This window comes from Asterias amurensis, chromosome 10 (assembly GCF_032118995.1).
Source record: "Asterias amurensis chromosome 10, ASM3211899v1".
NCBI classification, from domain to species: domain Eukaryota; kingdom Metazoa; phylum Echinodermata; class Asteroidea; order Forcipulatida; family Asteriidae; genus Asterias; species Asterias amurensis.
The window spans coordinates 12,691,658-12,709,209 of NC_092657.1; the positions used below are offsets into that span (position 1 = coordinate 12,691,658).

Here is a 17,552-nt window from a genome sequence, read left to right on the forward strand (position 1 = left end):
ATGTTAAGAGATTTATTTTGCATGTTTTTTAAACAAGTTTTTGTCAAAGTGTATTGTTGAAATGTGTATTTTGCCTGGGTTTATTTAAGCTAACAATTGTATGCTTAAAGACACAGGACACTATTGGTAATTGTAAAGAGTCCCGGTCCCGACACTTTAACAAAGCTCTGTATTTGAATAAAAAAATGAGTGCTTTGAAACACCTTCAGGTTTGATAAAGCGCTAAACTGTGTATTATTGTTCTGGTTATTTATGTGTATTTTATTATTATGATTATTTTTTTGTTTAGATGAAAATGAATGTACAAGTGGGAATAATGATTGTGCAGTTGGCAGCTCACAGTGCACAGACAACGTAGGAAGTTATGTTTGTATGTGTAACAGCGGTTACGTATCCGCTGAGGGCCTCATCGAAGGACGACAGTGTGACGGTAACAATCTTATTTTTACCTTTAATATGTTTAAAGAAGCTGCGTGTTGAATAGGCCTGGGCGAATTATTCGAATATCCGGTTAATGGCGAATAGGTTTTCCTATCCGTAACCGCGAATGCCTTTTTTTTCTTAACCGGATATCCGCATAGGGCGCGAATACCTATTTACAAACCGGATAATTCTGTAATTACAACCGAGTAACCGGATATTCTTTAATATCCGAATATCCGCGGACGTCGGGCGACAACTGATATGAATGTTTTGTCTGAATTCTTATGAGACTTCTATTAAAAGACAGCATAAAACAGCATAAATTAAGTATTTAACTATGCTTACCTCCGTGAAGAGTTAAAACAATGACATTTCACACGTAATTTGTTCAAAGATTACAAAAGTTTTCCTTCACGTAGAGTCAATCACGATCAAAACAAAAAGCAAATCGCCATCTTTAAATTAGATCCGGTCATTTTTATGAATGAACCGAGTGACACTGTCTAAAACTAATATCAATCCGCCCATAAGATCTCATTCACAAACGAACAGCGCCCTCTAGCGGCTAAAAAAAAAATGATTTTTTTTTTTTTTATTTATTTTTTAAATAGCGCCCTCTTGCGGCGAAAAAGCTATTTGAATATCCGGTTAATTTCGGATAGTTGGCCAGCGGTATCCGAATAACAAAATTTCACTATTCGCCCAGCACTAGTGTTGAATAGAACATATTATTAGAAACAAGATCTACCCTACCTACTGTACACGTAACCAAAACTGTCGGAGTAAAGAAGTACTTCCAATGAAGACAGAATTTACAAAATAAAACTGTATTTTTTCAGCTGTTTTTCCTGAAAATTTTGAGTGAAATAGACCATGCAATACCGTCACAACGCCACTTTAAAACAATGATGACGCTGTGCTTTTAGAAGAAAGGATGGGCCAATGAGTATCTGCTCTTGACTCCTGTCAAACTACTCAAATGCAGATGTCATGTGCAAATGGTCTGAAAAGCAACAAGATTTACCATGACTTGGCCTATATTGATGATTATCAAAAGTTGTGCAGTTTCAATTTTGTATTTGTTTTTTCTCTCAGATGTGAATGAGTGTGAAATGAACATGGATTCATGTGACACAGTAGTGTCCAGATGTGACAACATACCTGGTGGATATGACTGTTCATGTCTGAGCGGTTTTGAAATACAAAACACTGCATGTGTGGGTAAGAAAATGTTTTTAAATGTTTCAGTGCAATCACCTTTTTATATTGTATAATTATATTTTTATCGTTGGCAGGGGTCTGGTTTTACACATCTTTTGATGACAGTTTTATACTTTTGTTTTAGCCTTGACAGCCCCTGTACAACTTGCAACTATTGTGTATGTCTAAAGATTTAAAATAAATAAAATAAATAAGAACATAATTATGTCCTTCCTTAAAATCAATTATGTTTTTCAATTTGTTGGCGAATTCAAGTCAAAAGTAATTAGCATTAAAAAGGTGTGAAGGTGTGATTTCAGAAAAGTGTAATGTATAATTATTAACACCAATGACTGGTTCTCGTGAAAACTTACTGGTAACCGGAATCATGGCTTTGTACAACATTACTATTTCTTCATGTGACTAGAGGCATTGAATGGTGAGGTATCAATACAAATGTGTGTATCTATACTTGCCAGGTAGAGTTTGCTCTTAGAGAAGTGTCTTTTTATTATTCTACTACCGCGGAGTAGATTTATTGGATGTCAAATCCACTCCATGAGCCTCAGGTCTGAGGTAGGGTTCACACAGCCGGGGTCCACAGAGGTGAAAAGCAGTGCAAGATACATCACTTGCCAACCTGCTCCAAACTATGTTTATACCTTGTTGCACCGATGCGAGAACATTTGTTATACCTCAGTAACAAGTTGTGAAGTTTGATTGGTCGAGAACCAATTACATGATGTGATACAAAAATGCATGTACATTAGCATGATTGTTCCCACTGTTGGTCAATTGCCAGTGCTTTGTACAAAACAACCGCGGTTTCAAAGTAACAGTGAAGAATTGTTGCTAATTTTTAACAACTGTTTGTCTCCAATAAACTATGCATACTTCGTCGTTATAATGTTTGTAGATGACATCAGAACTTCCAGAAGAGGAATAATTATGTTACCAACTTATAAGAACAAAATTGTTGCACGCTGTGACTGGGGTCCATGGGCTTTGTACACCCTCAGGAGTAATTTGCAGATTGTGCGATTACCCCCTGGGGTGTACAAAACAACATGAACCCCCGCCACAGGGTGCAACAATTGTATAATGATAAACTTTTATCTAAAAGGATTATTTTTTCTTTCCTGTAGACATTGATGAATGTCAGATCTCCAGCCAGTGTTCCAGCAAACCAGACTCAGTTTGTTTTAATTTACCAGGATCTCATGAGTGTACCTGCATGTTTAACTTCTATCAAGAAAGGAGCGTTTGTAAACGTAAGATCATCTTCCTTTATCAAATTTTTATTTCCTTTGAGTTTAAAAAATATTTACCTCATGTTTTTTATTGTTGTTAGCTGAAATACAAAGTACAGAGTTGTTAACTTTGCAATCAAACAACAAGTTATTTATTTTCTTTTATGTTTATAGAGTTCGTAACAGTAAATATTATTCAGAAAAATAGTTCTACCAAAGTCAAAGAAATACCCTTTGGAGAACCCATAATTTTGTTTTTCTTTCATTGCTGTTTAATATGAATATAAACAAAATCCTTTCATTAAATTAATAATTTTAGCCTTTTTTCTTTTCCGATTTTTATGACAGCCGGTGTATCCTACAACACTTCCGCAGTTTTTACACTTGTCAGTAGTGTCATGGTCCTCAATGAGGGATTTGATCTTCGTCGACATTTTGTGAAATATCGCACAGATTTGAAAAGAGACGTAAGTTTGTGAAACTTTGAAAAAAGTAAGGAGAAGTGCCCAGAAACACTTTTGCATTTTATTAAAACCTTTTGTCTGTGGCTATCTAACTGTATAACGCCCCTTAAGAAGCTGCCTGGTGATTGGTTAAGAGTGCATTATATTATGTACATTAGCTGGGATCCATGGGAGATCAGTGAGTTTTTCTTACTGAATGGATTTCCTAGGATAAACAATAAATAAATAAAATAAAATAAATAAATGATTACTTGAGCCCACAAGCTTGATGCACTATTAAAATACACCTACCTGTTGCAAAACCAGGCTACTATAGTAGCAACCAATGTACTATACCCATAACAATATACTACCAGTGGTAACCAATGTACTACACCCATAGCAACCAAGGTACTATACCAGAAGAATTTTACTGTATTCATTTCTATAGCAACCAATGTGCTTTACATTTAGTCTTTGAGAAAGACTCTGCTAGGGTCAAAATGTCAGGCCACTAACTTTATTTTTACAAATTTGTGTCCCCAGATTGAAGCAACCTTTAGAGAGTCTGCTATATCAACCGGTTTTGGAGATGTCCTCATCTATGATATTACCCCCATCCCAGGTTCAGACAGTACTGTCTTGGTGACGTTCGCTACAAACATGAAGAATGCTGCGACACCGGAGGCTACAATCGTCGCTTCTTTCCTTGATCTTCTTGATGGGAGCAACATGGATCAAGTACAGCTCAACCATAAAGTGATAAGAAACACCCTCATCATTGGAGCGCCACGTGAGTAGGAATTATGACTATTTCTGATAATGAGACATATTTCAATCCTTTCTCAAAACAGTTTATACTATCAACAGCTGCAAGCCTTCTCACCAAATATTTTTTTTTTCATATTTTATTTAAGTATATATATCAACCCAGACCCTACTTTTCTTTGAATGATTTATTTTGTATTCATAAATACCTCAGACAGTTTCCCTATTCCTATTGGTGGAGAGCGCGTCATTGGGGGGGAAAAAACTTTGTTTATGACCAGTAAAAAGTGTTGAAACATGGGCGTGACACGCGAGCTTGCACCTGTGCTTATAAGACAGTTTCTTCATTCCTATTAGTCGAGGGCAACGGCTGAAACAGTTGTGCCACATCACGCAATACGCGCGACGCGCACAGCATTCCCTTATAAGGAGTTGTTAACCCTAGGGCGGCGGAGGGCGTTACCATTTCATAGCTGGAGGGGTGTTGTGTTGAAAGAAATCATTGAACAATTATAATTTTTGCATTTATTTTACTTTTTGACCAAAAAGTGTTGATGTTTTTGACGGAAAAGGTATTTATGAATGGGAATCAAAGTGTGTTGAATCGGTTTTCAACTAGCCGAGGCCTGGTTCTTTATAATTTACCTTGACTTCGTCTCGGTAAAATTATCAAGAACCAGGCCTCGTTGGGATTAAACCACTAGTTGAAAACCTCTTCACCACACATTGATTCACTTATTAATATGTATATCCATACAACCTGCAAACATTTCATTTTAGCGTTGTTGAGATATCACAAAAACTCTGGAGCAATTATGCCACACTCAGGAATAATAATCCATATTTGGGATATACAGTCTAAACTATGAGTGCGTTTTGGCAACCCAAATGAACCCAGCCAATTCAACAAGTTAGTTACCATTTGGTCTGAACAGCCTCGCCACCGCGGTTCAACTGAACACGTGAAAACACTCAACCGATGACCAATGCTCAAACATGTTTCTGGGTATGGTCGCCAAAACGCACTCCATAGTCCTTCAAATTGAATAATTTCTTCAAAATGTTACACATTATCAAAATAGTAAGTTTTAAGTTTTGATATGGTCTTTAATTGTTGAAGTACATTTACCTATCTATGACCCTACCTTTAAAGAACCTTTTTACTTTGTATCTGCAGAGTGCGATTCCAGTCCGTGTGTGAACAGTGGCACCTGTGCAAGTGATAATACAGCCAGCGATGGGTACTCATGCAGCTGCCTAGCAGGGTTCACAGGACAAAACTGTGAATTGCGTGAGTATACATTACATAAGTCCATTAGACAGGTCATTTCATTGAATATAGACTGTAGTCTCACGCAATTCATCAATGAGAAAACAACTCAAACTCCAGACTCTATTTCACTATGAGTTTAAATCTTCTTATTGAATTTTATGTGTTCAAAGTTCTTGAAAATAAGAATACACTTTATACAATATATTTTTCTTTCATATAATGGCCAAATTTTACTTTCCCAACAAAATGATACAAATTTGTAAAGCCATTATACAAAACTACTAACAGTTTGAATAACTTTTAGAACGTTTACTCCCAATAATGAACTCCGTTTCTTACTTTTGAGTTTGCCCTTAATGCAATAATCAGCGCCCTAGAGCACGTCTTAATGATAAGGGCACTATATAAGTTTTGGTATTATTATTATTATTATTATTACGCTGTAATGAAAGATTTCCTTTCTATTTTTGAGATGATGTATCTTGACCTTTTCCCTACTTGTCATGTGTATCTGTAGAGCCATGTGTTACTGCTTCATGTCAGAATAGTGGGACATGTACTAATGATGTAACAGCAAACACAGGCTACATTTGTGCCTGCAGTCCGGGCTTCACAGGCACCAACTGTGGAGAAAGGGGTAAGTAAACTCCCCAGGGAGCTGAGACCGTTTACTCTGTCACTTTGTCCTCCAGGAGAACCCATACCACTCCGGTTTTAAATGCACTTCACTGGCTCCCTGTTCAATATCGCATTCAATACAAATTACTTCTGCTTGTTTTTCATTCTTTACATGGTTCTGCTCCTCAGTATAATTGTCCATTAATTACCCGTTACAATCCTTCCAGATGTCTTAGATCATCCACTTTGTCATTACTGGTTGTTCCCCACACCCACAACAGTTGGGGTGACAGGGCTTTTTCTCATGCTGGTCCTTTACTTTGGAATAATCTGCCTCTTAATATCCGTAACATGTCCTCTATTCATAAGTTCAAAGAGGCCCTCAAAACCCACTTTTTCACAGCTGCTTTTCATTAATTTTGTGTTTCTTCCTTGCGCCATGAGCATCACTTGTGGTGGATACCGGCGCACTATAAGTGTTCATATTATTATTTATTATTATTAAAGCGCTTTGAGATGCCCCTTCGGGTGTGAAAAGGGCTATATAAAAACTGGTTATTATTATTATTATAACATACATTGTACTCCCAATATATCCTTTGCCCTTGCTTCATTTGTTGTAGAAAAGATGGTGCTGACTGTAGTACATAAAAAGTTCCCTTGCACTGTACTTTAAAATCATGCTAAATTATTTGTGTTGAACACGGACATGTGTTCAGCTCTTTGGGAAGTCCTACTACTTGAGTTGGATTTGAGCACAAGACCTTTGCCTAGAGCAGATGTGGAAGTGTCATGGCCGAGCGGTTAAGAGCAACGAATTCAAACTCTGGTGTTTCTGATCAGCAGAGTTAGGGTTCGAATCCCCAGTCGTGACACTTGTGTCCTTAAGCTAGCCATTGCTTGGTCCCATGTGTTGTGTAACGCATTTAAAAGAACCCAGTGCACTTATCGAAAAGAGAAGGGGTTCACCCCTGTGTTCCTGGCTGTGGCTGCTGTATGCGCCGTAGCTTGTAAACCCTTATAAGGTGCTAAATAATTGGGTTTAAAAATTCATTACTGCAATAACCTTTCTTTCTGAAAGTTTGTATATACATAGCACCTTTTGACTCCCATAAATGGCCGACCGTGTTAGTTCGCACAGTAAAAGGAAAACCACGCAATTTCGAAGCAAACTTGTGTGGATCATTGTATTCTACTTTTAAAATATCTTTCCAACCATATGCATTTGATAAAAAAACGGTTACAAACGCTTTTTATAGACCAACTCGTCCGATCCAAGGCAACGTGTTCCTTTAAGCTATCCCTAATTTTTGCCCTAACTTTGTTAAAAGCAGTGCTATTATTCAGGGATGAGATTGTTCAGACTTTTGACTGAATTCAGACCTTTTATGTCGGCCTGGTCAAGAAAATCAGACAATATTTTTTTTCACACAAAAAAACAAATCCTGCTCATTGGTCTATTTCTCTAGTGCTTTGGGTGCTGTTTCCAAAAGCTCCTTGTAATCTATAACCTCAGGGGTTACCAGAAATGGCTTCATTTCAACATACTTTTGAATTTGTGTCCAAGTTTCAGACTTTTTCGTTAGTAATGACTTTCACCCCAGATTATTTAAACTAAACATTTTCTTCATTACTCTCCAAAGCACCATGTGACGACCCTGCCAATCAATGTGGTAATGGTGGTACTTGTAACAACAACCTGTTCGCTAACCTTCGTGGTTACACTTGCATCTGTCTAGCTGGTTTCCTCGGTGACGACTGCGAAATTGGTAAGGGTAGAAACAGTTCCCACCGTTCCCCTCATCATCAGGCACTGGTGCATCTGCGTTTATTTCCCTAAATGTTTAGACAGAACTTATTTACAGTTCATCCGGGGTTTTTGAGATTCCAAGCAAATTGAGAATGGGACCTCTTGTGCAAGTTTACCCGCGATAGTTGATGCATGTTCTCCAATTTTCGCTTGTATTTTGAGCAGACTTGTAAAATCAGGAGCATATGGCGACACGCTTTCTGGATAAAAAATAGAATGCTATACCCAGTCTCTTAAAGGCAAGCCAAAAGTGAAGATCCCATTTTGTTGCTGTCGGTTTCTTTTAAATTTATAGTAAATTTGGAAACAATGTCACTGTTTTCACTTTTCAAAACAGACACTTTATTCATTTACAAAATATACATAATTGATTGATTGATTGATTTATTGATTGTTTGGTTGATTGATTGATTGATTGATTGATTGATTGATTGATTGATTGATTGATTGATTGATTGATTGATTGATTGATTGATTGACAATACAATAAGTCTCTTTGTTAATAATGTTTGAAAACAATATGTTATACTAATTTCTATGTTTTTGTTTCTATTTCACTTGTCCAGAATGTACTCAAGTATGTTCAAATAATGGAGAGCTTGATAATGTATTATGTACGTGTACATGTGTTTCACCCTGGAGTGGCCCAACTTGTACTGGTAAGTTTGTTCAAATGACAATTTTCACATGCAAAGTTTCAGAATGTCATGTTGAGGAAATCCATGCCAACACATACTCAAAGCAATTCATGGAACATGCCCCAGCTACCTGTCTGACCACATCACCCCGTATGTACCAGCCCGATCACCCTGTTCCTCCTCACAACATCTCCTCACCATATGCTATCCGTACGAACTAAGTCTTTGGGCGGATTACTAATTCGCCCGGGCGGATTACAATTTTGCCCGGGCATATTACTATTTCCCCCGAGCGGATTACTATTTCGCCCGGGCAGATTACTATTCCGTGTGTTAAGGGAAAAGCAAAATCATACATGTAACCCTGTTTAAACAGACCCGGAGATGAGAACATTATGACCACAAAAAAAATCTGTTTTGATGGAAGAAAACATGTGCATCTATGAATGTTTTTTTATTTATTTATTTATTGTTTGTTTTTTTTGGGGGGAAGGGGGGACAAGCACAGTAAATAGTAAAACCGGGACACACTCAACACGTTCAAAAAGCTAAAGGTTAATTATTTTATAATTTTTCCTCATTACATGGAGAGAGATGTATTGGAATCCAAGCTTTAAAAGAAACGTATGAGGCGTTAATATGTATTGTAGAAAGTTCTTTTTAGGGAGGGGGGCAAGGTAGAACAGCTGGTGTTGGTAGGGGTGGGGTTTGGATAAGATAGAAAGTGCGGGGAAGAGGGAGACCGACACTATCCAGAAAGTACCAAAGGCCAAAATAATTCTGGAGCGGGAAATTCGAAACCAAATCCGGCGACAGGGGAGGGGCGGGTGGTTGTTTGGAAAAGGAAAATACAAGTAATCTTGTGGGCAGCTCGTCTGGTAGTATGTGCCAAGAAATGTGATTATGTGACACCATCCTGAAGAGTCTTCTGATAGATTTGCGAAAAGCCCCGACACAAACCACTCTCAAAACGTCATGGTTGTGAGCTCCAGTTTGTAAAGCTGCTTTTAGTCCAGGAGCATATGGTGATCCGTAGAAAATAAATGATTAGAAGATGCCACCTAGCTAGATACCTTCTTTAGGTCTTACAAAACAAGAAAATACATGTTGGCAAAATTGAAATTCAATTGAATGTCATAAAACGGTGATTTTTGTGATTAGAATAACATAAAAGGTACAACTGAATTGTTTCAGATGGCGGCCATCTTGGAATTCAAAATGACCGCCTTTTTATGTATTTGTTTCCTTAACTTTGGCAATGTTGTTGAAAATCCTGTTTTTGATGACTAAAGTAACATTCGCAATGACTATCAAGCTACACAAGCTAGCCTTAATATAATAATATAAATATAAGACCAATAGAAACAATATTACATCATGAAGTTAAGGCCGCCTTTTTGAATTTCAAAATTGCCGCCTATCAAATGCATTTTTGCCTGTATCACGGTCTATGATGAGCCTCACAGAAACTTGGTGTTGGTGTCTATACCCATGTTTGCAGGGTCAATGAACCCAATTGGATGGTTATAATATTGGATCATTTGGTTAAAAGAGCCATCTTGAATTTCAAAATGGCTTCCAATTAAATGTGCCTGTTTGACATATCTTGGTCTGTGGAGACGCATAGATGTAGGTATACTGGCAAGTTTTACTGTTTAACAAACCAAATAAAAACATATCCATCACAGCTAATTATGACAAACTGGCTCCAGATATTGCCCAGAAGCGACAGGCCCTGGTTTGGTCTTGGCCAGTTACTGATATGTCTGGGCCCGACCAGACTACACCGATTCCGTATTAGATCTGGGTCTGGTTAAGCCAAGCCAGGTCAGATCTTCTTAGTCTGTGCCAGGTCTGGCCATACCGGGTCAATTGATTTCAAATCTGAGCCGAGGAAGGCCAGGTCAATAAATCTGGATGTCAGACCTGTGCCAGGTTTGGCCACAATGTATCAGATATTTTTATATCTCTGCCTGTTCTGGCCACACGAGCTCAGATAATGGCAAATGTGGGCAAGGTGTTTCCTCCAAACCAGGTCAAATGACGTCAGATCTTGGCCAGAAGTAACCAAGCCCGGAAAATGAGTTTTCGATCTATGCCAGGTCTTGCCACACCTGATCTGATGATTTCAGATCTTTGCAAGATCTGGCCGAACATACTCAAAGAATGGCAATATGTGTTTAATATGTGACGCCATGTCTCTGACGCCATCTAAACGTGTGTGGCATGACCTGACACAGACCTAACATTAGGGTTACCTGGTCTTGCAATACCATGCCAAGATCTGCCATTCTTTGGCATTCTGATCTTGATCGGAGCTGGTCTGGCCAGACATGGCCCAGATCTGACAGCAACTGAATTGGTGCGGTCAGGTCAGACCAAGATAACAATATCATCAACTGGCCCAGAGCAGGCTAGGACTTGTCATATCTGGGCAAGATCTGGGCCAGTTTGTCGGAGTTAGCTGGGATGGAGATGGGACGCTTGGTGGCAGCAGACTTTCCAGGTAAATTGCATTGTTTGTGTAGTTCTGAGCATGCGCATATTACCAAGACCAATGGATTTTACCTGGGAAGTCTGCTGCCACCAAGCGTCCCAAAAGTCTCCCATTGGCGGTCATTTTGAAATTCAAGATGGCTCCTTAAACCAAATGATCCAATACATTGTTCTTATTGGGTTCAGTGAACATTTGTATAGAAACCAACACCGGGGGGGGGGGGGGGGGTTGAAGGAGAAAAAGGAGGCTGGAAGGGGTTAAAGAGAACTTTTATCCGGTGATGTTTGTTTAAGTAAAAGTGAAATCATACATGTAGCCCTGTGTAAACATGCGGCCTCGTAATCCGCCCGGGCGAATTAGTAATCCACCCGGGCGAATTACTAATTCGCCCGGGCGAATTACTAATCCGGGCGAAATGGTGGGGCCCGATTTTTGTTTCTTCCAGTATGTCCTATATACGCTTCCGTAGTTTTTTGTAAAGCACATTGGTATTTATTTTAGTTATGAAACACCCTATATAAGAATAAGCTATTATTATTATTTTTATTATTATTATTGTGCATTTAATTACTAAACAAAATGAATGACTTGTACATTGTACGTATCAACCAAATGACCTGCACTGCGATGTAATTTTAAAAAGTATTCCCTGGCCTGACTTTATTAAGAGCTACAGTCTTACTAAAAAAGGTTCCACACACCTCAGGGAATTTAGTTTTGCAAAAAATAGTTAATGACCTGATGTTTCGACCCTAGCAGAGTCTTTCTTAAAGGCTAAATTACAATACAACAAATATGAACAGGTAACTAAGTGAAACATAAGCAGTGAAGTGGAAATACATGACAGGGTTTGATAGCATGCAGAAAAAAGCAAGAGGTTAACAAAGTGTAGGGGCCAAAAGGGGGGGGGGGGGGTTAAGAGAAGGGACTGGCTTTGGATTAAAAACAATTGTTTCTTGTTTTTGTAGAATGCTCACTGTCTTGCATGAATGAAGGTGTAAGGAATGATGCGGATTGTAGTTGCGGTTGTGAAAACATCCCCTGGAGTGGAGAAACATGCTCAGGTAAACTTAATCAACATGTTCTGGATATGAATTTTTAATTTTTGTTTTTTACCCATACACCAATGTTTGGTAGCACTGTATACTTTCCCGAGTCCTGTGAAACAAACATCACAGGCATAACTCGTGTGGGATTCGAACCCATGACCCTGGCAATTCTAGAGCAGTGTCTTACCAATCTGCACAGGAAGACTACGAAACGGTGAGGCGTAAGAAAAAGATTTGTGGCTATAAAAATATGGTAGAGTCCGAGTAGGGGAATAATGGTGAACAAGTTCATTCAGCCCATTGCGTATGTTTAGTAAAAAAAAATATACTTTTGGCGCCACAAGTAATTTCTTCAGAATTAATTGTTGCTATAAATACATTCGGCACTAATTGTCTTTTCTTCCATAATTTTATTCAGATTGTGCCATAACTTGTGGTCCCGACGAGGATCTTGATACCGTGACCTGCGAGTGCTCTGGTAAAAAAAACACTTTATTTACCAATTTAAATTCAATCCAATTTTCCCTGTGACTTTAATTTTTCGAGACAAAATGAAACCCTTGTAATGAAAATACTTTTAAAACCATTTGGGTCTTGTAATGTCATAGAGAAGGGGTTTGTTTTTTTGTTTAGTTTTTGTTTGTTTGTTTGTGTGTTTGTTTGTTTGTTTGTTTGTTTGTTTGTTTGTTTGTTTGTTTGTTTGTTGTTTGTTTGTTTAGATGATCTTTCCATCAAGGGAACTCAGCAAACTCCCACAAGGGAATACAAACACCAAGCTGGCAACAGCTTATCTCTCTTATACAAACATTGGTTAAATGTCTATGATTATGAATTGTACAAATCAAGAAATTGTGATTAAGTAACGGCAATATTTATTCTAGTAATTTTGAAATCAGCAGTTATCTGGGAAAACTCGAACCCACAACCTTGTGATTGCAAGTTCTGTAGTCAAACCACTTGACCACTTTAACTTATTAGATTTGTTTTATATATAATCTAATCCTGTACATGTTCCTTATCTTTATATGCAGTTTGTCCATTCACCTGTCAAAATAATGGAGTGCTTGACACTGTCAATTGTTTGTGTTCATGTACAGACAACTGGACGGGACAGGCCTGCAGCGGTAAGAACCATTTTGCGTTTAACATTTTACATGTTTTGGGATGTTTTAGGCCAAGTAAAAAAAAATACCAGTTGATCGTCTAAGTTTTTCCAAGAAGAGGATTATTGTTATTTCTTTCACAGATGGTCGCCAAACATTTTAATTCAAACTGGCCACCAATTCTTCAGTTTAAAGTCACCACTTACTGCTACCATATTAATTTTTGGCTGCTGTATTTTCTCAAGCGATGCTACTAAGTGATATGCCTGATTCATTTATTTTTATAAATCTATTCATTGATTGGTTTATTTCACAAATAAAAGCTTCATAGCCTTAAAGACACTGGACACCAAGTTGTGTGCTTTCAGATGCTTGATTTCGAGACGTAAAAGAAATCTAATTCTGAGGTCAAATTTGTGGAAAATTACTTCTTTCTCCAAATCTACATTAGTTCAGAGGGAGCTGTTTCTCACAATGTTTTATACTGTCAACAGCTCTCCTTTGCTTGTTATCAATTAAGTTTTTATTCTAACAGTGATTTTGAGTAATAGTGTCCATTGCCTTTAGGGAGGCAGAATTGAGTTTTATTTTTACATCATTGATGAGCATCCATACCAGATGATTAATGCTGCATGATTTATAAGAATTTTTGTCTGTTATACAATCTTGCAGAATGTTCAATCAACTCCTGTTCAAATAGTGGAACACTGATTGATGCAATGTGTCAGTGTGACTGCGATGGAAACTGGGCAGGAACAACTTGTACAGGTAAGGCTTGATGTTTTCAGTTCGCTTGAGCAGAACATTTTGCAAAAAGACATTTGCTTAAACGGCAAAGTGAAATGTCCTCACTGTCTTCTTTTAAAAAAGCATCTCCCTATAGGCCTACAGGTTACGACACTAAAGTCACAATGTGTAATGTATTTCTTCTGTGGCATAGGCCATGTGATAGACTGCACCTTCATGATTTTAGTCAATTCAATGATGGCTCGTTTTTGGTAGTGTTGGTACACTTGTGTTTGTGAGTCTTACATGCAGTGTTAGTCTCTCAATAGGTTAGGGTACAAAAGCCAAGGCTTCACCCAATCCTAATTTTTGCCCTTCTGACTTGTTAATAATGTTTGCTACTGTTTATAACAGTCACTGTTAGGTCTGATATTATAAAAACACCAATTATGTAATTTTGTCGTGTTAGGGCAATACCAAAATAAATGTTTTGTTGAACTGAATTGATTTAATTGAATCTATGCGCATATCAATGAAAGAACAAATCAAAACATATATTTTATGATGATTGGTAGAAAAGAGGGAACATCACCAAAAACTTGTTAAGTTTTTATAACTCTTGAAAATATTTGAAAGCTATAACACAAAATGCGATATTTCCCAGATGACCATTGTAGTATCTTGCCTGTCAATGCAAGGTGCTTAAATTTAAGATTTGTGTAAGGCCAAAATAACCTATATATAACTTGTATTGTTGAGGTCAAATAAATAATAATAATAATAATAATAAATACCCCCCCCCCCAAAAAAAAAAAAAAAAAAAGATTCTTTAAATGTTGCCTGTCTCATATCACAAGAGCATGAGAAAGACACAAACTTATCGCTCTAACTAAAAATCATGCTGGTAGATTTCCTTTCCTTCATAGCTCTGGAATGACCTGCCACAACATCTTAGAAAATACATCTCCATTTCTTAGTTCAGAAAGAACTTATAAAAAACAACCATCAAGTTTCTTTTTTTCACGTCTGCGTTTGGTATTTTTAGGAAAAGGCGCGTTAGCAAATTCCTCGTTATTATTAGCTGGTTTTCCTGTAGGTAGTTCTTTGTGTGTTCTACAGGAAGTAATAAGTTCGGCAGACATATGTTACTAATTTATTTCACCATTTTGTAATCTTGCAGATTGTTCACTCACAAGTAGCTCTTGTTCAAATAGTGGAGTACTGGATAGTTCAACATGTCAGTGTGGCTGTACGGGAAGCTGGACAGGAACACTTTGTATAGGTACACTTGATTTTTGTGACATTGTTTTTTACTAATTTTTTTCCAAAAACTACAGTTCCTCAGCAAGTAATGATTTAAGGGAAACTTTATACCATCATTATCTTCAAACTGTTGAAAGTTTAATGTAAATCTGTGGACATTGTGTTTTATGTTACAAAAAGTACCCTGACACTTAACACAAATTTCCTGCTGAAGCTGCACATTTCCAAATATGCATTCGAAATTCTGAAGTTTGGCAGATATTGGTTGATAAGTTTTTGTTTCGTTTTCAATGTTCAGAATGTTTAATAAACTGTGAAAATAGTGGAAGATTGACTGCTGCAACGTGTGAATGTGCCTGCGATGAAGGCTGGACTGGAACACTTTGTACAGGTAGGTTGACTCTCCATGGCAGTGTGGTCCTTTTCAGACCATGTCCAATAATTTACCATAATTTCATAAAGAGTTATAACTTAAACAGAAACATTTGCTTTAAAATGAGGTGCATATGTGGTGCATGTGATTGGTATTTTTTTAGTAACTATATTCATACAAGCAAACATTTAAGATGAAGTCATTAAGAACAAAAAATGTAAGCCCTCAGTTCAAATTTCTTTTAAGGAGATCTTCATATAATATTTAGTTTACTTTGATTGCATTTCAGATGGATTTATTTCTCTGAAGGATTGTTGTATTACTAGAATGAACTTTATTTATTTGTGACCTTTCCGGAAAAAAAAAATCAAAGACAAAATTGTGTGTCTTTAAAAACAAGGTTTTGTTTTCAATATATTGACTTAGTGCATTTTTGGTATCTTTGAGTATTTTAAGAATACCATCGTCTGTAGATCTTGGTTCAAATGCCACCTTGGATCAGAGCCTTGAGGTAGATTGGTCGCTCACAGGTTCGTTAATCAGTGAATGGATGTAACTTACTCAAGAACTCACTGTGGAGGCAGTCCAACTTATTCTTGATGCTTCTAACATTTTGGTGATAAATGTCTTGAGTTGTTTCTTGATGAGGGTTGTTGGTTGCAGGATGTGATACTTGAGCAGAAGGGAATGGAACAGGATTAGTTTCAATATCTCCCGATAAGATTATGTTGAATGCTACATATATGAGTTATTATGGTCAATTAGAGGCAGTGGACACTATTGGTAATTACTTAAAAATATTATCAGCATAAAACCTCATTTGGTAACGAGTAATGGGAGCTGTTGATAGTATCAAACATTGTGAGAAACGGCTCCCTCTGAAGTGACGTAGTTTTCGAGAAAAAAAGTAATTTTCCACGAATTTGATATTGAGACCTAAAGTTTAGAATTTGAGGTCTTGAAATCAAGCATCTGAAAGCACACAACTTCGTGTGACAAGGGTGTTTTTTCTGTCCTAGTTATCTCGCAACTCCGACGACCAATTGGGTTCAAATTTTCACAGGTTTGTTATTTTATGCATATGTTGAGATACACCAAGTGAGAAGAATGGTCTTTGACAATTACCAATAGTGTCCACTGTCTTTAAGAGAGAATTCCTTGGTTCTACTACAAGGAGAAAGCATACAGATGTTTAATGCTACATACTTTTTGTCCATTTGTAATTATAGATTGTGCACTTGACTGCCTAAATGGTGGAACATTGGATAGTGCAACATGTCAATGTGCTTGTGTTCAGAGCTGGAGCGGAACAACTTGTTCAAGTAAGTTCGGTATCCATCTTTTGCAGTATTGTCAGCAAATCGAGAAAATTAAAAGCCAATGATAGCCCCATTAAGCTGATTTAAAACACTCAATCACAATAGTAAACAAAAAAAAAACGTAAAATTTGAAGATCCTGAAAAAGTTACCCTAAGATTCACAACAGAAAAATATTGAAAATGAAACCAGTCAAAAATAATAAAAGGAGATAAAAAAACCACTTTATGTAAACAGTGAGCTATCCTCCTGTCCTGTTTCCTGTTCTTTGTATTGATTTTATAAATTTATCTTTTGTAATTTTGTTTATTTGGTTCTTGTTTAACTATATTAACAACAAGTTAATATACATAGCACATTTCACAATAACGTCTTAATGCGCTTTACTTTCACCTCTGTAATAGTATGCTTTCAGCTTGAAGCTTAAATATAAATTTTCAATAGTTAACAATTCTCCAGGATCGTGTACTTTGTATTGATGTGTTTTTGTTTTGTTTTAGCTTGTCCTATTACTGCTGCAAGTTGTATGAATGGAGCATCCTTTGATGCAGACAATTGCGAGTGTGTTTGTTCTCAGGCTAATTCAGGGGATACTTGCGCAGGTAAAAAATTGATAATTCATTTAAGCATAGGATAGGTGACAGGATGTCTAGTTTGTAAATGAACAGACTGAAACAACAAAACATTTACTTAAAAAGAAAGAGTATGGAGCAGGGGGATGGGAGCAGGGGTTGGGCGTAGAGTAGCCACATAAATCGGTCCAATCAACTCCGTATGCTTGGCCCCAGCACCACTGGATAT

General features: G+C 37.2%; 1 protein-coding gene across 1 annotated transcript in view; it reads left to right on the top strand.

The window, feature by feature from the left end:
* LOC139942695 (uncharacterized) overlaps window positions 1-17,552 on the top strand; it is a 65,533-nt gene that overhangs the window by 38,628 nt on the left and 9,353 nt on the right. Inside the window, exons 34-50 of the mRNA XM_071939499.1 lie at window positions 290-430; window positions 1,519-1,644; window positions 2,769-2,894; window positions 3,222-3,340; window positions 3,863-4,109; window positions 5,262-5,375; window positions 5,875-5,994; window positions 7,619-7,744; window positions 8,352-8,444; window positions 11,889-11,984; window positions 12,388-12,447; window positions 13,001-13,093; window positions 13,745-13,840; window positions 14,979-15,080; window positions 15,360-15,452; window positions 16,664-16,756; window positions 17,252-17,353. Of these exons, the coding sequence (XP_071795600.1) occupies window positions 290-430; window positions 1,519-1,644; window positions 2,769-2,894; window positions 3,222-3,340; window positions 3,863-4,109; window positions 5,262-5,375; window positions 5,875-5,994; window positions 7,619-7,744; window positions 8,352-8,444; window positions 11,889-11,984; window positions 12,388-12,447; window positions 13,001-13,093; window positions 13,745-13,840; window positions 14,979-15,080; window positions 15,360-15,452; window positions 16,664-16,756; window positions 17,252-17,353 (1,947 nt within the window). The remainder of the gene's footprint in view (window positions 1-289; window positions 431-1,518; window positions 1,645-2,768; window positions 2,895-3,221; window positions 3,341-3,862; window positions 4,110-5,261; window positions 5,376-5,874; window positions 5,995-7,618; window positions 7,745-8,351; window positions 8,445-11,888; window positions 11,985-12,387; window positions 12,448-13,000; window positions 13,094-13,744; window positions 13,841-14,978; window positions 15,081-15,359; window positions 15,453-16,663; window positions 16,757-17,251; window positions 17,354-17,552) is intronic.